This window comes from Calonectris borealis, chromosome 18 (assembly GCF_964195595.1).
Source record: "Calonectris borealis chromosome 18, bCalBor7.hap1.2, whole genome shotgun sequence".
NCBI lineage: Eukaryota > Metazoa > Chordata > Aves > Procellariiformes > Procellariidae > Calonectris > Calonectris borealis.
Genome location: NC_134329.1, coordinates 8,250,697 through 8,273,451, shown reverse-complemented (window position 1 = coordinate 8,273,451; position 22,755 = coordinate 8,250,697). Strand labels below are relative to the sequence as shown.

Sequence of the window (22,755 nt, the reverse complement as noted above, 5' to 3'; positions counted from 1 at the left end):
AGAGCGGGCGGCGGGCTCGGCCGGCGGCTGGCGGCAGCGGGGCCATGGCCGCCGACGTGTTCATGCGGCCGGCGCGGCTCCTCGGGGCGGCGGGGCCGCTGTCCCCCCGCACGGAACCCGACGAGGACTCGTCGGACACGGACGATGGGGGCGCCTCGCCGGGCGGAGGCCGGCGGTGCGGGCCGCGGCGGGGGCAGCCCCCGGGCCCCCAGATCATCCACTCGGGCCACTTCATGGTCTCGTCGCCGCACAGCGAACACCCGCCCAAGAAGGGCTACGACTTCGACACGGTCAACGAGCAGACCTGCCAGACCTACCAGTTCGGGGCGGCCCGCGGCGGCGGCGGCGCCGGGGGGCGCCTCAGCATCGACGCCTCCCTCACGAAGCTCTTCGAGTGCATGTCCCTGGCCTACAGGTACCGGCCGCCGCCCTTGGGCCGCGGGGCGGGGGCCGGGGGCACGGGGCAGGGCGGACCGGGGGCTGGGGGCGGCGCGGAGGGGCCGAGCGGCTCCCGGAGTGAGTCACGGCCGCGGGGAAAGCCCCGGCTGGGCGTCGGCGGGGGGAACCGGGCCGGGGACCCGAGGGCGCGGTGAGGGGCGGGGGGGGGGGGGGAAGCGAGGCCTGAGACGACCGGCCGGGGAACCCCCGGGGGCGGGGGGGCAACCGAGCGCCGCCTTTCGGCGGTGATATGCCCCCTCCCCACGCGTGGGTGTTCGTGTCGCTTTTGTTTTCAATGAACTTTGGAATCCTTGCGGGCACTTTCCGTAGGCCTGAGACCACGGCGGCAAAGCGTCGCCCCAGCCCTCGCCGCGGAATGGTTTCGGGTGAGCGGAGAGGTTGTCATCGCGTTTTCGCTGGGGCTGGGAGGGGAGGAAGGGAGGTCGGGTTGAGCCTGTGAGGCGAAGTGGGACCTCATCCCCGGCGTGGGAGTGCGCTGCCTCTGCAGACTCTTCGTGGCAGTAGAAAACGCTCAGCATCTCACGGTCAGGCTTGAAGTTAGTGGAAACATCTAGTGCTGAAGAGTCTCGGGAGACACCCCTAAAGGGCAAAGTAAACGTTTGTGCCCCGGTCTGTGTGAAAACCGGCCAATTTTTCTTCCCCCCCCCCCCCCCCCCCAATTTTGTTTTTATAACAAATTCAAGAAAGTAGGATCTGTCATTGTTTCCTTTGTTCCGGTGGTTGCAGTTGGTAGTAGCACTTCCTGGGTTTATCTGCGCCTTTTGCTCAGACTTAGGTTTTGCTTTTCATCTATTTAATAAGGCATTATATTCACATTTGCTCCCTTTGTCTGTCATCCAAAATGGAGGCAGAGCTATGGAATAGAAGTGTTTTGAGAAGATGTATGCCTCCTCGAGTCTTTTGTTCCATGTGATATAGCAGAAATTAGATCCAATCTGATGTTCTCTATTGAGCATATTTTGGAAGTTGATTAAAAGGAATGATGGAAAATGCCTCTGAGCATATCAACGGAAATACCTGTTTTCATTTATAGGAACCATATTAGCTTGCTAAAAGAAAATTAACTTTGCCCACCCCAAGTTCCCCTGTTTAAGTATTGCTCAATGAAGAGGAAACAATAGAACTATCCATTCTGTACGGTTAGCGAAAAAATATGATGTAAGTAATCTTCTCATTTTGATAATTTTTACCAAGCAAGTTATTAGTTACTGGCAAGAGAGCGAATCTTACATAAGGTACATACAACATGGACATAAATTCTTTGCGTTTACAAAAGAAATAAAAATGTAAAACTTAACTAAAAATTAACCAGTCTGCCTTTATTGTACAAGCTGAGAGGAAGATGGAAAGGAACCACAAGTATTACAAGGGACGCAACTAGACTTCTCATGCGTATCTTCTCATCGGCCTCTGTCAGCTTTATTTTATGTTGTGCTTCCTACACTAGTGTATCCTTGGGATTTTGAAACTGAGGATCACATCTAATGCAAAGGAATAATTCTGTGATGCTAATTTGACAATACCGAACTCTGATGTAGATGCGTAAATTGAGCACCAAATCTATTTTAGCAGAAATAATTTTATCCTGCTTGTTGGTGGTAGTATAAGGCAAGGTGCAGAAAGTATCTTCTTAGAGGCTACCAAAGGAAAGCATATTCTTAATGCTTCTGTACTTGGATACCTTAAGGTTTGCGTAGTTGCAACCATGAAATGTCCTGCCCAGCTTCAGCCTGCTTATTCGATGGCTTTGTGGTAGATTTTTTAATTCTGCCTAACAAGCCAATTGTAAACTTGGGTCTGAAAAGGATTAAAATGATTTTGGAAAGTGTAATTTGGGGTGATGAACATGGGTATGAAATGAGGAATTATCGCCGTTTAACAAATGATAGATTAAGCATGTAGGTTGAACCTTTCCACCTTAGAAGCGGTCTCTCTGTCCATATCCTCCTCGGCAAACATACAACACTTGGGTAAACAGCAGCTGCCTTTTGTGCTGTGCTTCAAGTTTGATTTGAACTTGGTTGGCTTATGGGGATGTTTTCATTGCTGTTGCCTCAGCTGTATCTTTCCCGTTATTGTCTGTCTGATCTAGCACTGACAAAACACGCCAATTCTGTGTTTACACTTTTCGTACTGTCTTTGCTGGATAGAAATTCACTCTAGAAAAGAGCTGGGGGGTGTGGAAACCAACACCAAAAACTGTAAAACAAAAAGGTGAAGAAGTGTGGTTTTTGCTTTGAGGCTGTTGCAGAGCCAGCAACGAGGGGCATGAGCTAACTCATCATGTTTCTAGAGCTGGGGTAATGCAGCTATGTTAAATACCAAAACAAGGAAGCTGCTGTAACAGAGCTCTCTGTGTAATATTTATTTATACTTGACACCCATTGCTAGTATTCAGTGTTTAAAGTTTCAAAAAGAAGCACTAAGCTGTGTAGTATCCATTAGCTTAACAATGAGCTAGAAAGCAAAGTTTTTCTAGATTACCTAGGTCATTACCTAGGATGGCTTATGTTTGAAAGTGGCCCAATTTGTGCTGAATCACGTTCACAATGGGATGCACAGTGTAGCCTGGGCTTTTTAAATTCTGCTGTAAATTTTTCTTTTTTAATACGGCTTTTTGCTGTTAACTGTCACACTTTTTGTGATAAAAAAGCAATTTCTGAACATCAGGGAAGTGATTCCCTCATGCCTTTGAGCAGTACAAGCTAACCTCATTTTAATTTTCATCATAGCTGTTTCAGTCACGTATCCAGTTGCGCAGGTTGAAAATCCTCATTTCAGATGAGCCATTTCACAGGGGAAAATACGGCCACAGCATACTCCCCTGTACAGTTAGGAGATTAAAACAATCTTCTAAATCAATAAGTTACTTATAAACACTAGGGTTTACAACAGGTATCACGTGGGCTGTACTTTATCTAAATGTCACCCATTTTTCTCATGAGATTGATTGTGGGAACTATACCACACTGACGAAAGTAAAAGAACCCTTGTTTTCCTCTTCTAGCCCCTTCATCTCAGCATTTTAAAACAACGTGACCTTGCAGGTCTTGATGTATGTACGCAGCTATAATTGACCTATGGCAGGCAGGCCACTTTAAAGGTAAAAATATTTAAAAAAATGTGCTTTCTGAAATAAAAATGACCTTTGATGCTGTTCATTCTAATGAGAAACTATGCCAATGGTTATATGGCCTACAGTGGTTATTAAGCAGAATTAAGTCAAATGGTACATAATCTTGATATTTAATTTAGTAAAGCCCTTTAATAACTTTACAATTATCCAAATAATTACATTACCCAAAAGTAACTTCCTAAAACCAAATTGTGTTCTGAGGTGTTCTGACCACAGCATATCATGAAGTTTTTTTCTGAGATTGGGACAGAAGAATTTTTTCTCTTCATTTTGGAGAGCTGTTGTCTTCAGCGGAAGAATGATGTTCTAATGTTGTAGAATGCAGGCTGAAGGCTTGTGTGAAGTGAAAAATTATGCTTTACGAAAGGGCACTGTAAACCATTTATTGCCCTAACAGGCTGGAATATGGGGACGTTAGACTTCCCTGTGGAAAGCTCTGCTTCAGGAACAATGGCATGTAGTTTGTTTAAGGTCCAAAACCTGAAATATGCACTTGGAAATACAGATCTGCATATTCTGAACTCTGCATGTGGAGCTCTGAAAAACGTGCGGTAGGAATCAGTGGCACTGTGCTAGTTTATCTCTAGGGTTTTGATGCTGAGGTGGTAGAGAGGTAAATCATGCTGGAATGACTAATGTAATCATCTCAGGGAGTAGGAAATACAATGCATTACTCCTGGAAAAAGTAGATTTAAGTCGATTCTTTAGTTTCTCTAGGTGTAAAATAGGTAAGTGACAGTGCAGACTTCAGTTAGTACTCACCCAGTGTGTCTTATCCATACCCTGGAAGGAAATAAGAGGTTGATCAAACTCTGGGACCATACAAGTAATTTGTTTTCTTTATGAAGTTTCCCCTCTTGCAGTGCTGGGGAGAAGATCTCTGCAGTTGAGAGGATGGGCTAGTCAGTTGTGTGTGGTCATGTACATCATGTAAACAAAGCACAAGCTTGATTTTAGGAATTATTAAAGCTACTACTCACACTCAATGTGGGTGGTATTCTTTTTAAACTTCTGTTACATATTATTATGTCTGTTGATGTCCATCTTACTTAGCGGTAGGGTATGATAGGGTAAATGAAGATGACTTTGTGGGCTCATTTATTATTAAGTAGCCGCAGAGTTCTCTCACCTTCTAATAAGAGCTTAAGGAACATGCCAGGTGTGGTACTTTAGGTAAGAGCGTTAACATTGGCATCAGATACTTGTCTAAACCCTTTTGGATCCTGCTTGTTGCACGGAACAGGAGAGTGGCATCTGGGAACTGTGACGAAGGCTACCCTTTGAAAAGCTTGCCAGGTCATTTCTAGATCTCATCTCCCCTCTTTAGCAATATGACCCCTTCACTTCTCATAGATGTAAGCCAAAAATATTCCCTTCATCAGTGGACTGACATTAGGGATCAGCTCATTTCCAAAGTACCTCTGCCACATATTCTTTGTTAATGCAGCATTTGTTTTGGGCAGTTCTTAGCAATGATAGTAGCAGGTTTGGGATGAAAAACTTCTAGAATTTAGTTACATATTTTACATGCTGCTTGTAGAAACTACTCTGCTAAAAACGCATATTCATCCTAATTAAGCCTAACTTGAGCAAAGTTGCTGTGTTATAAGTACTCATGGTTAAGGGTCATTTCAAAGCAAGGATGCTTCGATGCTTCAGAGTGCAACGTGAATCAGGACATTGTTACTGAGCCTCTTACCTTGCTTATGTCAAATGCTTGATATAGTCACAAGCTTTTAAGCTCTATGTAAGACACACTTTTAAATTCCACCTTGACAACCTTGAACCTCAGAAAGGTTTGCAGAAAGATTGCTAGCTATCCTCGCTTCAGGGATGTATTTCTTTTGCCAAAGTAAACATTTAATGGTGGTGTGAAAAGGCCTTGGTTGAAATTAAGGTTCTGGTGTATTCAGGGCTACACATGTCTTACAGGAAGAAAAGACAAATTCTGTAGACAGATTTAGATACAGGGACAAATTTTTTTGTTTTGCTCCTGGCTATTTTGGTGACTCTGCAGGTCACAAGCTTTTAGTGGTTTCTGTGGGCCTGGCTGTGTAGGACATTACTACAGAGGTGTCGTGCACAGTAGTCACATTTTTCATAAAAAAAGTACATTGTTGATATCATCTTTTGATTTACCATTTAATCTACATGTTTTGTTGTAGTTCTCTTGTCTTGTGTTTTCACCCAGTAAACAGATCTTATTTTCTGGCTTAAAGACAACATGGATTTCACAATCATAATTTTTGATGGGTTGCTGAAATAGGGAAGAGGGAGCTAGTTTGTCCTCAGATTGCCAGTTCTCAATAACTTTTGCGTGGTCTGAAAAAAGGTTGGCTGAACTGCAAGGTTTGGAATGACTTTTAGTGAAGATTTTGTGTTGCATGATTATGATGTGCTTTGAATGAAGTGGAGTTTGATCGCAACAGAAATTAACACATTGATTTCCAGTTCTCTCCCCCTTACCCTTTTTCATTTCTTTCTGCTAAGTGCCAAGAGGAATTAAAGCCAAGAAACCCGAAATTCAGGTCTTAGCTTTACTCATGTTTTTCCACATGCTCCTTTAGTAGGTCACTGAATCATTCTTGTTTGTTACTCTCCCATGTGGGGGAAAAAAAATTCCATTCTTTTGGAAGGCAGAGTTGATATACGGTCACTTCAGCAGCTGCTTATCTGTCTGTGTATCCTTATGCTATGATTAGTCTTAATCAAACAAAGGGGTATCTAGCAGTGCAGCAAGCTGGAAAGTGGTGGGAAGGAATAAAGGGAGCTTTGTAGCCATATTGAGCTGGTGGCTGGGCATTTCTGAGATGTCAGAGAGGCATTTTAAATTTCAAGCCTGTCAATTTCTATGCAAGTAGAGAGTGAACTCTCCAAGTTGTTGTGTGTGAGTGGAATTTTTCCCCTAATAACAGTAGTCAGAGATGTGTTGCGAAGAAGGAAGAGTTGAGAGGGCAAGGAGTAAGGCCAGAAGCTCACTGAGATTTGGAGCAAAATTAAGAGGATCTTTGAGGAATGCATTGAATGAATTAGAAGGGCCAAGATAAAGCCACACAGTGGGGTGGATGGTGTTGATAGAGGAGGTCACAGGGGGGATGGAAACAGGAAGGAAAAAAAAGAGGTACTGTGAAGTTCAAGTCAAACAAATGACCTTTCAGCTGACTGGGTGGGTTTAAGCCCGGGTTACAAACTCACTGAACACGTGTCAGTGAGGAAACATTCAGCAGCAGCGTTGGACAGAATGGCAGCAAGGAAAGGGAAGTCTCTGAGGATGATAGGGACATTGTGGAGAAGAAAAGAGATTGGAGTTGTACTCAGAGGAGATCTGGTAAAAAGGACGAAGGTGAATGGATAATGATCAGTTGGGGAGAAAAGAGGATGATGGTGTAGTGCTGTTCAGGGCAGGAGAAATAGGTATGAAAGGGAAGATGATATGGAAAGTAAGGGTAGATGATTGAAGGTGTGGCTGGAGTCAGAGAAGTCCAGTATTTCTTCCCTGTGCTTTGATCCGTGATGGGAGAGTTAGATAGGAAGCACTTCATAAGGGTGTGCCTGATACAAGGAGAAAGTGAGCGAGATGGACCCAGACATGGAAGTCATGGATGATCGTGCAGTAAAATGGGGGCAGGAGAGCTGGGGTTCCTGATTTGGCTCTTCTAATGCTGCCTTATATCCTTTTGCAGTTAGAGAGAAAGGTTTGTCTTTTCAAAACAAAACAACAACAAAAAGCCTTATCAGTTTAGAAACTTGGACCAGTTTGGGTTTAATCTGGTATTTCATGTTTAATTAACAGTCTTTAGGCTATATGCTTGCTACTTCCTTTCCTTTGTATGCAGAAATTAATTGCATTTACAGTTTTCCTCATCTGTCCTTTGATATTTTAACATCACTGGTACAAGCAGGCTCTTTAAAGACAAAACTTCTAAGCTACTTCTGAGGAAAAAGACAAGCTTTCTAAACTCTTTGATGGCTATTGAAATATTTTACAGCTTTCATACAATTTTCCTTTCACCCTGGGAAGGAAACCTTTAACATGTCTATAAAACAATTATGAAGATGATTAGGAAAAGTACTTGTTTCAGTTGCCTCCAAAGAAAATAGAGTTGGTTCTTTGTGTTTCAGACAGTGGTGGAAAAACCTGAATCTGATTGTTTTTAGTGCAAGCTAGAGTTACACTATTGTCACAGTTTCTGAAGCAGGAAGGCTTGAAAAATGGGGTTAGGAAAAGCTAGGTTTTCCAGAAGTCGCTTCTAATAGTTTTACTACTAGAATAGAAATTCTAAACATCGTCTTTTCAAAATAATTTTTTGTTTGTTTGCTCAAATGGGAGTTGGAAGGTCATTTTTGATTGTTTGTTTTGAACGTAAACCACACTGTCTTGGTGCCATTCATAATATAATTAATATAGACATCTCTTTGTAAGTAAAGCTGTAATCGCCGTCGGAAATGTTCTAGTGTGCGTTTGCCACAGCTTATTTACTTTGTGACACAAGCACAAAGCTTTTCACTAGCCCTTAGTTTCTTGGCTTGTTGATCTTAGATAAATCAGTTAACTGCTTTTTCCTCTCTTTCTCCTTTCCAAAAATGACCAAAACAGTTTCAACACTTCAGAGACCCAGATGTGTGTACTGGCCTTTTTGAAAGGGGGAAACAAAGGCTTGAAGTTTAGAAGTGAGCTAACATAGGAGTCTAAAAGGAAGCCATATCAAAGATGACGCTTCAGCTACAAACTTAAATAATAAAGGAAAGAAGACAAATGTAAGAAAGATTTAGGAAGGGAAGAGGAAGATGTGCAACTTACAGACACCTCTGTTAGAAAAGCTACTGGCTGTCGCAAGGTCAGTAATGAAGAACCCTACAGATGCAAATTACAGGGTAATAAAACCAGGCTGGTATTTTAATGATAATCATAATGCTTCTGGAAGGCAGTGTTCTGCTGACTGCCTTTGGCATTCACTGAACTGCCTATGTAAAGCACCTGCTCCTTGCGGTGACTGGTAGCTGTGGTTCTGAGAGGCCTCATCGCTCCCCTCGTGAAGGGGCTGTGCTTCACACACGCCAAGGAAGCTTAAATATCTGGAGCATCAGCTCTGGATTCCTGAGCCTGTTGCTGATGGTGGCCTTCTGGAGAATCTAGAAAACTCTCCTGCTTTTAGAACAACAGGAGGTGTATTTTTCAGAGAGGAGTTTGGGTTTTTCACCTGTGGAGAGCTGTTTGGTTGGGCTTGGAAGTCTAAATGATGTCAGCCTCCTTCAGCTGTCAAACAACTAGTTGCTATGTGAGGCATGACCCCTTTCTGCAAGAGAGGTTTATTCAGAAGGCGAACGTGCCACTCCAGTTAGCTGAAGGACCTTGACTCTTAGGGAACCATTTTTGCTCTGCAAGTATGAATGACGAGGGCTCCTTGTCTGCTTTCCTCCCGTGGCTTGATGTGCTGCAGTGGCTGGACTTTGCTTCACTGTGTTAAATGTAGTGTTGGATTGAGCAGATGTTTGTCTACTCAAACTCCTGTGGGGATAGTGTTTATTTCACTGTCATTCTCATACATATGATGATCTCTTACAGGTCTCTTACAAGCTTAATGCCTCTGAGGAGGGGGTGTTAGAGGAGAGTCTGAATGACACCTTGGCCGTTCTGTTGCGGTGTGAATGGTTGGCTGCAGGGTAGTCGCCGTTCCCTCTCTGTTAAGTAGGTTTCAGTTTGTACCTTAAGGTATTCGAACTCGGGGTGCTACTTAAGAGCAAGCTCAACAACAGTTACTTTTGTGAAACACTAGTATTTTTAAAGTTGGGCTGTCCAGTTGTGCTGTCAGATGGGTAATAGGAAATGGGGTGGAGAGGACCGTAGGAAGCCATCTAGGCCCGAGGCACAGTGAAATGATTCCTTCCCTTGGTCAGTTATCTGGACCATGGCCTCTCGGAAGGTACATTAGAGGTGCAAAGCCCAGGGTGTTATGAGTGGCTCTCAGAGCTGCTTTGTCTCCTCTGAGACTGTAAAACAAAAGGTGACAGGCCAGATGGGAAAGGCCTGCAGGCCACCACTTGGATTATCATATAGCAGGGTATTAGTGAAAGAATCTGATTCTCTTTAATTAGTGATATGTAAGTGTGTTTAGGCCAGACCACTGCTGACCTACAGGTAACCCTTTTGACATGATACGTTTTGTGACGTACTGTGATGCTAGGAAAAGGTTCAATTGTTTAAGTAGCTAAGCATGCTACTTAATGAATTGAACACTTTTTGTGAAAAGCACAGAAAGATTTTAATGACTTGTTAGGCAACTTTTTGATCCTTGGTTTTGTTTTCACAGCATAACATTATCTACAACAGTAATGCACAATTATAGACTTTCCCATCTCTCTACTTCTAGTTTAGCTGATGGTGCAGTGCAAGGAAGCAGTCCTTTTTGATATATTTAATGCCTTTTCTTACTTGAATTTTTTTATATGTGGGAATGTCTTGCTACATACAGAGAGAAATACTTTTTTAATATAGTGGGAGATTTCTAGATTTCCAGAGATATCTTTGCTGCTCATTTATGCCATACCAGAGCAAGCAGAGAATATCTTTATGGGTAGAGTATTATGTGTTGTTTGTGCTTCTCTTTAATTGCAGATTAACAGTATTTTGCTATGCATTCTCTCAGTGATTTGGAAAACAAAAGTACATAGTTTTGGGGGGACAGTTCAGAACAGAAATAGAAGAGCTGAGGCTGCTTTCAATTGAAGGAGCAAAGGAAGAAAGCTCGAGAGATCTACCCCCTTTAGTCCATAAAGAGTTGTCCTTACATAAGTACAAGGATCTGATGCTTGCTACAGCTTTTTTTCTGCATGAGCGTGAAAAGGCTTCTTCCATCTTAGTTGGGAGGTGAAGGAGTGATCTTGTCTTTGCTGGTGTTAGGTGTTTACTTGTACTAGGGTTGGCTTGTGAATAAGAACAAGAATTGAAGAGTTGAGTCTTAAGGGTGACCGAGGGGGTAAGGAGAAAATCCAAATAGCCTTGCTCTTGTGTAATAGGTTCGCCCTTCTTGAGAAAGAGGATTGCCATTCTTAGTTTTGGAAGTGAGGCAGCATCTGCATTGTTTATACTTGGGTCTTGCAAATCTGGGGGGAACGTGGCAGCTTGCAAGTCTGCCCCTGTCTGAACTCTCTGTGTGGAATACGTGTGGTCCTCCGCACTGCTTGCCTCCTATGCCATATCTACCCTGGTATTCTTCCAAAAGAGTCCTGCTTATGTGGACGCTTCAGAGGTAACTGTGTTGAGAGCTCGTGTGAACACCAGAGCCTTAGTGCCATTAGAATAGCTGCGGTAATACAGGAGTTTGGTCCTGGGGCTGTGTCCTGCCAGGCTGGGTGCAAGAGGCATACAAGACTGTTCTGTCCTGAAGAGTTTGTGTTGCATCTTATACTACTGCTTAGAACAGATCCTCAGAAGCGTACATAAACAGGGTGAGGTCTTGTCTTTTCACTGATCCGTCCAACAGTGGAGCCTGTTAGTCCTCATATATCAGCAGGATATTTTTTTTTTTTTTTTTAAGTAATATGTCTGCGTGACAAGATCCAAGCAAACACTGCAGAGGCACGAAGGACGCTTTTGCTGCTGGAATCTGTCAAGTTCATTGTTTTCAGAACTCTCTAGCATGGGATGTTTACTCGAAATCCTGGCCTCCATTTCCCTCTGCCACTTTGTTTACTCTCCCTTCCCTCAGGGTCCCATAGTAACGGGTGCTCTGCCTGCAGCAGTTCAAGGACACTGAAGTGACTCAACTGAAGTGACCTTGGCCGGCACGGCTGTGAGACTTCTAGCAGGGCAGCAGCGAATGCAGTGACTTCTCTATCCAACAGCCAGACCACTTTCCCAGCCCACGTAGCTAGTCGTCCAAAACACTTTTTTTGTCCGCATTGCCCTGTCTCTGTCGGGGGCTTTGTCGCCTTGGCTGAATTCTTACCCAGTGAAATTCTAATGCAGGGCAACGGTTAGAGTCAGACCATCAAACCAGGAGTGATGATACAGAGCCCAGGCCTGTGTGATGGTGGTGGTGTGTCTTTGGAGTGGCTGGAAAGAAGTGACGATGGGGTTTCACAATAGACCTAAAAATAACTTAGGCCCACTGCATTTAGTTACCATTTAGCAACTGTACATTCATGTGAATGTGCATGTAAGCCATCACAGGCTGTTCTGCTAAATTGTTCTTGCTGCATCTTGCATCCAGATTTTAGGCTGCTGTTAAAAATATTCACTGCTTGTGTTCACTATTGACACCATTCCCAAAGGGACAGGGACCAAATGGAGCATGAATTGTGGAAGAGCTTCTCAGGTCTTCGCGATTCTTCTTTGAAGTCCGTGACTGCTCTTCATTATCTTCTTATTATGCAGACTTTTGCTCTTGGTGCTGTGGTATGACACTTGATGTAGCCTCTGTTAGTTATTGAAAACTATTACTTTGCAATGTATCAGAGGCAGAAGTGATCAACAAGGTGAAAAAGGAAAGGCATGCATGTAAAAAGGAAAATTCAAAAAAAAAAAAAGTTTAAAAGGAAATACCTGGGCTGTGGACCTGGCAGCTGTTAGAGAAGTGCCAAACAGGAAGAGGCCAGTAGAAGGTCTTGTTGCATTCCTGATCTGCCGATCAATGGATATGGGTATTATCTGCTGCCACATTTCCCAGAGCAAAGAATGATATAATTTGTTATTTTCTAGGATGATTGGTCTCTGCTCATTCTGGTGAATTTCTGAATGTTTGTATAGAAGCTGTAGCAGTGTGAGTAAGCTTATCTATGGCAAGTCAAGCTCTGCTAATAATATTTACAGTGATCACTGCCTGCATGGGAAGAACACGCCGTATTTGAGTGAGGGGCAACACCACAAAGTCCTGGTTCTGCTAAGCTGCATTGTGGGTTCAGGAATGGGCTCTGAAATTTGCTTGTCTTGTTAGCAGCCCATAAAGGTCTGGATGTTACATGTCATGCTTCTCATGTTAGCTCATTGTGTCCAGAGAAGGTATGAATGTTTCCCTGTGTACATTCAAACTCCTGCATATTAGTATTTGCACAGATACTTCAGCTGAGTCCAGCTTTCTGTTTGCTTGGTAAACATCTGTCCCTGACAGGATGGAGGTTGAGAAAACTTGAACAGAAAATGTGGTGGTGGCATGCCAGATGTGGGAAAGCATGAAGCAGTGAAGGGGAACAATATACTTGCTTTTGCTCTTTATAACACAGCTTTTGAGAGAGAAAATTGAGAGGAGGGATTGTGGTGGGGGAACAGGTTAGTGACCTGGGAACACACACAAAAATAGCTTTTCTGGATTTGAGGATATGGAACTTTCAGAAAGGAAGGACTAAGTCAAAGGGTTTGGATATGGTTGTGAAATACTTGGATCTGCTACAGAGCCAGAGAAGTTCTTTGCATGTTGTCAGCTTGTTTCAAATGAACCTAGTGTTGGGATGGGAGAACTGACTTGATCAAAGATACAAATATCCTCCAGGAGGAAACTGCACTTATTTCAGGTAATTAGCAACCATGTTTGACACCTAAAACCTATTGAAAATAGAAAGCAGAGATTGCGAAATAGCCGAGAGCCTGAAGCAATCTATCCAAAAGCTGGGGCATCCAAGTCGTTGCAGGAGTTGCCATAGTGGCTGTTCTCTATTAAAAATGTCATTATCCCTCCCTTTTCAAAGCAGAGACCTGCCAAATCAATACACATATTCAACTCACCCAGGTATGGGGAAAAAAAAAAAAGAGGGTGTCCATAAACACAGCAAAAGTTCTTCCAATTCACTTTTAGGGAGTAAGTTAATATAATAGTTCATATCATCTTCCTTTACAGTTGAGAGGGGCTGTTGGGGTCTGGAAGGAGTGTCATACAAACGTGCTCGTCCTGTTCTCACTCTTCCCCAAGAACCGGCTTGTGTCCACTGCTGGAGACAGAGTACTGGAAAAGCTGGACCTTTGGCCCGACCTGTATGGGTGTTCTTACAGCTCTTGCTAAAGCAGGCGAGTTCTGGTGCCAAGTACTGGAGTGAGCTAGACAGCGTTTTAGTATCAGCTGTGAAAAAATTCCAGGCAGCACTTTCACTGTTTGCTAACCTTTTTTCTTCTAAATAAGAAATTTGTCTTTTGCCTTATAAAAATTACAGCTTTAGAGTGTTCTCATTTTATAGCTTTTGCCTGGTACAGAAACATGTGTTTTCTTCAGGGCAGCACGGGACAGTATGTGTCAGTGGCATTTGGTCTCTGGAAGCTGCAGATAAGCCCAGTTTGTGTTGTTGCGTGGCTGCTTTCTGTGATATCAGCCTAGTTCTGTGCTGCTGCCTTCCCTAACTGGCTGCGTGAAGGTACTGGATATTCCACTGTATTGTGAAAGCAGAGAGCCAATATGTTTGTGACTTGAATGACTCTGTGATCTGAGTCATTCCTCGTGTGAGGGGTAATCTGTAATCAAACTACATGGGAACAAGAGGCATTCCTACGTTCTGGTCTGTCTCTCTTGCTGTGTGAAATAGTTAACCCTTCATGTGATTAGATTTTGCTCATTTACTTTATCAAATCAGCAAATGTTATTGAAGAGCACAGCTCAGCTTAGAGACTCTGTAAGTAGGTGCACAGAAATTTGCGATAAAAGCCAATTCATTACTGTTTCTAATAAAGTTTTGGTCTGTGAAGTCTGTTGTTTAGGAGCCCAGCATGCATCCCATCTGTTTTCAGTATTCAGTCATACAAGTAGAACCCTCAAATCTTCAGTAAAAATCTTAGCGGAGCTTAAGGAGCCTAAAATTTTTATTAGCAGTTTTTATTAGCGCATTAGTAGTCTTGGGGTCTGACCTCTGCATGTGGTGATTATAGGCTGTGTGGATATAGCAAGCTTTTTAAAATGGGGAGACAGATCCTAGCAAGTTTAGAGAGATTGCTTCTCTCTGTAGCAATAAACGTGTGAGGAATGTTATTTACCTTTCATTTGAGCATTCTAAGGGACTCTACAAAGTTGATGCTTGTTTATTTTGATTTTGGAACATGGAAAAAATGTGGCTCAAAGAAGAGACTTGTGTGAGGGTCATTTAGTGATGGGGTTTTTTTTGTTTGTCGTAAGATTCAGGAAAGTGCTGATACTGTAATTTGTTTCACTTGGGAATCACCTCTTGCATTGGGACATAAACCATCTTGGTCCATTTGAAAATGTGTTCTTGGTAAGGAAGGGAGATAAGTCAGTCCAGCTGTGACTTAACTGTGCATGGGTGAATGGCATGAGAATTTCTGAACTGTTTTGCTGGTAGATGTTTGAGCATGGTGGTTCTGTGAGCCAAGGAATGACTTTATAAAATTATATTGCAATAAAACCAAGCTCTTTCTCTGACACTCACCACATACAGTAAGATTAAATATTGCTTTATAAAGTTAACCGCTATGAAGCGTTCGTCAATGCCCTGTGCTGTGGTGAGCATAATGGGCATTACCACCATCATTATAAAGTAACAAACTCTACTCTTCAGCATGACTGGAGCCACTTTCCTAAGAACAGGGATGATCTTCTCTCCATCTGTGTGTGGGAACCAGGCATCTCCCTTGGCCTGTCCAATCCTAAGTGGGCAACGAGAGCCATCTGGGAGAAGTGTGATGAGGATCGTATGTCATGAGCATTAGTATGCTCCCTGCCATGTCCCAGTTAATTAACGAAGGGTCAGTCGCACAGCCTTTCCTGCAGTGCTGCAGAGAAGTTGCCACAGCTCCTGTTTGAGCTGGTGACCCAGAGGTGAAGGTCTGTTTTCCACTACTCGTTCTCTGAATGTTCAACCTTCCTAGGAGGCTGTGGTCTTTGACTGGTGAATCCCAGGGAGTTTCGCTGCTGTGCTTTGAGACGTGGCTGCTCCTGTAGCAGGGGCAGGAGGAACTGCCTCTTCACAGGTCTATGTGATGTTCACCTCTAATTGAAGGGCTGGTTTTGGTGAAGGCATCGTCAAAGCATTTGTTTGCATGTAGATCCGACAAAGCACTAAGTAGAGACTTTTCCTGTGAGGTGTGCATGGCCTTTTAGAGGTGCTTTTTTTTCTAAAAAAAACTCCTTTTTTTCCTCATTCCAGTCTGTTTTATGTTAACTCTGGAAGGGATTTTCTCCCTACATTATCTTTCTATGGGATTTTTTTTGATCTTTCAGTAGCCTGAGTAGTAACGCAACGGTGCCTTTAGTCTACTTCTGTCTTTTGTGTAGTTCCTGGTTCAGCTTTTATGTAGACTTTGAATAAACTGTATGTGCTGTTGCAGTCTTGAGTCTTTAATAACTGAATTTGGTAGTAAGTCAGGTGTTTTTCATGCTGCAGGGAGTTGGTTGCAGACAGCTGGTATGAAAGCTTTGTTTCACAAGGGGAGAGGTGGGGGAGCTTCTCTTCTTTTTAAAACACTTCAGTTGCTTTCAGAATAAGATCCCTGAAGTCTTGCAGTATATTTATAGGCTTGTAATGTTGTGCAGAGAATGTTACACTATCCTCTGTGGCAGAACTGCTGGTTTCAGGTTGCTTTGTTGAGCGTGGTAAACAGCTCTGGGTTCCTGTCAGTATGTGTGCTGCTCAGAGAGCTGTGCTGATCTGCTATGCTGATACGGTTTGTTTGGGTTTTTCAGAGGCTCTGCGTGTGAAAAGTCTTTGAACCATAATTTAGGTGCTTAAAACAAGTTCCCAGACCATCACGTCTTGATCAGTTTATTAATCTAGGCTAAGACCTTAACATTGAAAAGGATCCTGACATGTTCATAGCTCTCTGTACAGGAGGGTCCTTGCCAACAGCTAATTCTTTTAAATGAGAAGCTGGGTGCGCTGGACAACCGTATCGGTTCCTGATCATCTGTATCGAAAAACAGCTCTTTGTAATGAATATTCTGATTCTGAGAAGGTTGATGAAAAGCCAGTGGCAGAAATGAAGTTTTAGGAAGAAGTGGAAAATTTCAAGAGACTGTGAAATAAGCGTGTAGGATCACTTCCCTTTATATTGAAGCTGCTCTAAAAATGACACTTCTTGCTTTTCACCATGCATGAGAGAGCGCAGGAAACACTTCAAAAACAAGGAAAACCAAATGTATTGATCTGATGTGAATTAATTTGTTGATATGTTTATCAACATAACGTGTTGATCATCATAATCATAAGAGTTGATAGCAGTAGGGAAGTTCCTCTAGCTCTTAGCAGAGATTTTGTAAGAGAAGATCAGGGTAGAACTGATGGTCATATCCTTGTTATGCCACCTGCAACATTGTTAGATATATAATGTTTCCTTTGCCTCATCAAAATCTTCTAAACCTTGTTTGAGCAGCAGGGAGGCAAGATAAAGAGAAAGAAGTGATGGAGAGGAGAAGGGGTGCACTGAGTGCGGTGGCTGTTTTCTAAGAGAGAAGCATACAGTGAGGAGGGAGGTGAAAAGAAAGCTGTTGGTAAAGGTGATGCAGCAAAGAAAATCTGGTAACTCTCACAGCCCTTACTGCTGCTGATCACAGTTAGTTACTGGTGCACCATCGCATGTTACAAAGTCGCAAGGTATGTTAAAGCTGATGTTTGTCTTCTGCTCCTTTCAAGCAAAGAATAGAGCATGTGTTCCCTAAATGAAAGTTCTTGAGCTAGTTGTGTTAAAAATAGTTGTGGCAACTTCGTGAATGATGCTGGATATGCATTTTCTGGTCATTCAAGCCCAGGGCACAACACTGACAGAGCTACACGAACCTTGCAATCCTAGCACCAGAGAGAAGGGGAACTGGTGAGGGGTTGGATTTGAAGTTTTGCATCTCTAGTAGCTTGACGTCAATACTTGGCCTGCAGCTTGCAGGTGGAGAACAGCTGTGTAGCATTCTGTGAGCAGGTTTCATGCTTACTGCTTTAAATACAGAGATAACATGATCATTTTGTTACAAGGGTGGGTCCTTTAAAATATGAGACATTAAGCTACACTGCAGAAAACATTAAAAAGAATTGACTTCCCACCCTCTTACCCAGCAATTACTGTAGGCAACACTGGTAGCACTTCGTGTTCTTAAAGTTGCCCACTAATCCCTACTGTGTAACTGTACTTTTGGTTGTTTTAACTGTTTGATCTGAACTTTCCCATGTCTGAGCCTATGTTTTTTGGATAAGAAGTTGTTCAAAGTGGTTTAGTCTGTTCCACTAATACAGCTGAAACAAAATGTATTGCCTATATTAAAAAAAAAAGGAAAACAAAGACGTTCCAATCACTTTTCGAAGATTATATTATCCTAAGGATTGGAGCAACGCCTTGCAATTTGGTGAGGAGGTGGCCCGTGTTTGAGTGGAGTGCTCTGTCCTGCAAAACTGTTTTTAAGCTTGGTGAGATTATAATTTTCTAAGAAACTGGAGGTGGCAACTAGTCAAAGCAGTGACTGTAGAGGTGGTCAGAGCGTTGACTGGGGGTCCATCTGGCATGGTGAGAGATCAGGAAAGGGAACTGGATGCATTTTTGTGAGCAAACGCAGGCATGTCATCTCATGTTGGCCAGATCAGAAAAGTGGATAACGAAATGTTAATAGGTCTGTGCCTTAGTTTCCCAGCTGCAAAACGACGGTGAAAGCACCATAGAAAAGCTTGTGAGGAATTTGTTAAGGTTAAGTAATAATCTGTAAATCATGAGCACTGAAGAGCAAACAGCATAAGAGGCCACTAATGAAAGTGCTAAATATTCAGGATGTGCAGTGTACCATCTATTCTGTACACAGAGGCTTAGGATATGGACAGATTGCTTGTGATCCTATAATAAAGGCTTTTCATAATAAGAAACGTGCAAAGATACCTGCATATAAATTCAGATGCTTCCTGCCTTTTGTAGTGATTGTGTATACTACCATAATTTTCCTTTTATGTAGGATTTAATTCAATATTAAACATGCATTGGCGTTCACTTCCAGCTGAGATTTTAACTCCCCTATATAGAGGACATGCTAAATTTATACAGCGTAGGTTCAAAACCATGCTTAAACCAGTAGTTCTTACCTCAAAGGAACTTTTTTTTAACTGAATACTTAGAAATTGTGATAATCTTCACTTTGTATGCTTTCCACGTCTACATCTAATCTGCTGGGAAAATAAATGACAGATTGTGTCTCTTAACGTTTTATACCAGAATGGAAACTTTGGGTTGCAGTGTTTATTTAAGCAAAAATCAGAACAATTTCCTGTGGAGTTTTATTTTTAAATAATAAGCCTGTATTACTGCAAAAGTTTTGTAACTCTCTTAATGGTGAGATTTTTGACTACTGATGATGTTTACAATGATGCTTTCTTCTAAAGGAAGATTTGAGGAGACCTGATGTTTTTACCCACACTGATATCTGACCAACAGATGTGTTCCTAGCAGACCCCAGAAATAGTTTAGAAAATATGAATATTTTAATGTTTATTTGTAAACAGAAAAAACTTTTGCCACAGAGATAAAAATGGATTTTATGTTGTCTTGAATTCTCTAGTCAAGTGGGAGAGAAAGTAAGCCTGCTTTCTTCTTTTTCATTGACCAAACACAAGTTGAGAAACAGCAACGCCAAATAAAATGATAATGCAGGTGCAGGTCAGCTTAGTTCTTACAATGTTACCTTTATACCATTTTCATACTAAGCATATTAAAATATTTCATAAATTATTCTGTCATCCTGGGAAATTCACCAAGAGCTGGGGACGTATGTAAATTGAAGTATGTAAATCCTTACTAAAACTCACTCTTGCTCGTAGCATTTCTAGTATGGGGCGTGTGGCTGGGGTATGATCAGCTGGGGTTCTGTCCTCACTTTGCCACTGACATACTTTGTGGCCATGGGCGGCTGCTTTTCATCCTGGTATTTCAGATTTGGGCAAACGAAAGTAGTGGTACTTGCCTCTGACCCTAGATCTCAAAGCATTGTGTAAGTTCTGTATGTCAGTGTCTTTTTTCATGATGGTATCTCTGGTAGTTCTTTGAAGAAGGTCTTGATTTTTGACGGTTGAAGTATGTGACAACTTTTGTAAAGTTTTAATGTTTATAAAGTTACAAAGTACATGAGTTTTGCAGTTGGGCAAACAAGTACAGTAGGGATCAAGGAGAGGTTTTGATCGAGAGTTAGCAGTGATAGATGGTGATGGGGATGCCTGTTTCTCAGCCTTTTGACTGAAATATTAGTGACATTACTTATGAAATTTTTCCTGTTTTCTTGCTGTTTCAGTTCTGTAGTAAAGTGAGTCAATGTTGGACAAATGTCTGAAAGTGGGAACATTTCTAGAAATATCCTTTGATTTCTGACTGGAAATGAGAAACTGTCTAAATATTCTGAGTCTTTAAATAGACACTGGCTGAAGGACATTATAGCCTCCAAGTGTCCTTGATATTTTTACTGTTCTTATGTTCCCGTTCGCCCTGTTTTAGAGCTGTTTTAGCGCTCTTTTCACCCTTTCATAACTTGCATGAAACCTGCTTCTGTTGAGAGCATTTCTCCAGTGGTCCTTCCCAGCTGTTTGCAAGCCTTCCTCTTCATATAGCAGATCTTGGCCATGTTATGTTTGGCTAAAACTGCAGCGTGGAACTCCTTTCCTTGATTGACGAAGTGGTGGTATGAAAAGCTGTCAGTGTAGATGTGATAATACTCTCAAAACGTGAGTTTTTCAGCTCTTGCTTTTCTCTGAGGATGTTGCAGTACGTTGCCTTGGCAAAGCACAGGTCTGTTGGTGTAAGCCAGGGTAGTGCTCAGTGTGCCACAACTCTTACCCGGTCCATTCACGAGTCGCCAGCATAAACATGGTCTTTATCAGAGCCAGAGCCCAGACACTGCGAACCTTCATTTATGCAAATTAAGTTAAACTTCCAAACTTTGCTTAAAATAATGTTCAATTTGTAAAATAAATAAATGAAGGTTTATAGTGCATTCATCAGGGCAGGAATGTTTGCTTCTGGTGTATGACTGATCTTTTACTTTCCTGTTCCTTTTCAGGAGGTGCATACCTCAGCCTTCCTGGGTGAAATCAATCTAGATAACATGTTCCTTGGCAGGTGTTGCAGTTCCAATTTGCCAGTGGATAACTTTGATTTTTTGTTTTTTTTTTATTTTTCTAACACTTCTTAATATATAATGCTCATGATAGAGGAAAAATGTCCATTCTAATATCTCTGTCTTCAAGATTGAAGTATTATTTTTAAAAGGAGATGAATCAAACAGTAGGGAGGGTTTGGTTGTTTTAAAATATTTGATGTAACTTCAGCACAAAGCTCCCTACTGTCATTTGTGGAGTGTGGGCAATATGACATCCCTCTGCAAACCTGGAGTCCGCTACTGCGGGAGGATTTCAGGTAAGAGGATGAATTAGGTAACGAAGAAAATGAGCTGCCCTAATGCTTGCTTTTAAAATGAGCTCTGTCTGGGATTAGTATCCTAGGGCTGCAGCTGGGATTAACTTTACAGGTACGACTAGTAAGATGCTAAAGCGTGGCCTCCTCGCAAGTCCTACACACGTTCACTCAGTGTAGGAGTGTTTTTGTTTCACTTGCCTGCCTCTTTGCTCCAGCACACAATGCATATAATCTGATTCTCTGAATGAACCTTTGTTTGGGGAAATACTGTTAGTTTTGGCTCTTAGAGAGCTGAGCTGACAGGCCCAACTCCCCAACAAAACAGATTGGAGATTAAAAAACAAACTAAAACCACGCCTTCAAAAAAAAATGCTGGGGAGAAGCCAAAAAGTTCCTTTTCTGTGTTGCTGAAAAAGCTAATCTATTTAGCTACTATAATATCAAATCAGATTTTTTTTTTCTATTGCTTAAATTAAGAGCCTCATTACCATCACTTGCAATAAAAGGAAAAATCTTAGTCTGTCTCGAAAGGTTACATGATCACATACAGAAAGGAATCGGGGCCGGGGGGGGGAAGCACAGAGGAAGTGGGTTTTGAGGCAGGAGTTAACAAGGCAAAAAAGAGGTCTTTTAGCACAAGGGCAGTGGGAATCTGTTAACTAAACAGGAAAACGCAATACATTTCTGTAGCTGGTTCCTATAAACTGAATTTACAAAATTCAGATTTGGAAACAAAATAATGTGGTTACAACTATAGTACACAAGACCCCTATGGTCTGTGTGAGAAGTGATTCCTGCAGGTCTGCAGTAGCTGCTTTTCAAGGTATCTTTGCTGTGTTTGCTGAGAATATATATTTGGGCAGCAGGGTCAGGCCTGTGGAATCTGAGCCGCGGCGCCCAGAGGTTTATGTTTAAATTCCGTGTACGATAGATCTAGGCCAGGTGCTATCCGAGTGCAAAAGAAAAAAATAACTTCTGAGCTAGAGCGCCAACTCTAGCCAGAGATTTTGCTTGTCCCTTCATATCAAAACAAGTGAAAGATGAGAGAGTGGAAATAAGGGTTTTACATGCAGAGTATGACAGTATATAAAAAAAAAAAATCTGTGTCCCACTTTTAGTGCTGTCACTCACACACTTTGTAGCCATGGGCATATAATTCAGTCTCAGTGTTTCCGTATTTTTAAGCAAGAGATCATGCATTTCTTCCCTCACAGGGTATTTTAAAGACCTCTTCTTTTGTGCAGCATTTAGTTCACTACAATCGCAAGATAGCTTGCCAGCTGAAATTCCTTGCTCAGCAACATTTGCGTGTCATGGTGTGGAGTATGAATTTAATTTTTTTCTGAATGGGGGAAGGGGATTTTTCAGACTGATATTTAAAGCAAAGTCTTCCCTATGGTCTTCTATTACAAAAAAATTTTGAAACGTAATGCTATGGTACTGTTTTGACTGTTTCTGAGGTAGATAAAAAATGGGGAACTGCAAGTTGAATCAGAAACAGCTTAATAAAGCATTTGAGCCGATTAAAACCGTAAGTTCTACCATACTGTACTATATAGTTTCCATTTAATCAATATATATTCAAACCACCTATTAAATGGAGGTTACGTAAGCTGCCTAGACCAACCTTCTGAGATTGTGTTGTTTAATTTAAAACTCTCCTCTGTCCCTTCAGTGCTCTTTGTAGAAATCAGTGTTTCTTAAAATGCTAGCGTCTCTTAATGCTAGTTAGTAATGAAAAAAACCCCAAACTTCTTCTGGGTTTGCACACAGATAAATGTCCATTTCTGTCCAAATCCAGAGGGTGGTTTTGTCACATGGTTTTATGCTGACCAAAGTCCATCTTAAAATCCTCTGA

At 42.1% G+C, this 22,755-nt stretch overlaps 1 protein-coding gene across 10 annotated transcripts in view; it reads left to right on the top strand.

Moving 5' to 3' along the window:
- MLXIP (MLX interacting protein) overlaps nt 1-22,755 on the top strand; it is a 53,919-nt gene continuing 31,164 nt past the window's right edge. For 5 of the 10 annotated variants that reach the window (XR_012676441.1, XR_012676439.1, XR_012676440.1 and 2 more), the window contains exon 1: nt 1-415. Coding sequence is in view for 6 of the 10 variants with exons in the window: in XM_075167668.1 (XP_075023769.1) it covers nt 45-415 (371 nt within the window). In the remaining 4 variants the exon portion in view is untranslated. The remainder of the gene's footprint in view (nt 416-22,755) is intronic. The other 5 variants (XM_075167666.1, XM_075167667.1, XM_075167665.1 and 2 more) reach the window with 2 other exon arrangements.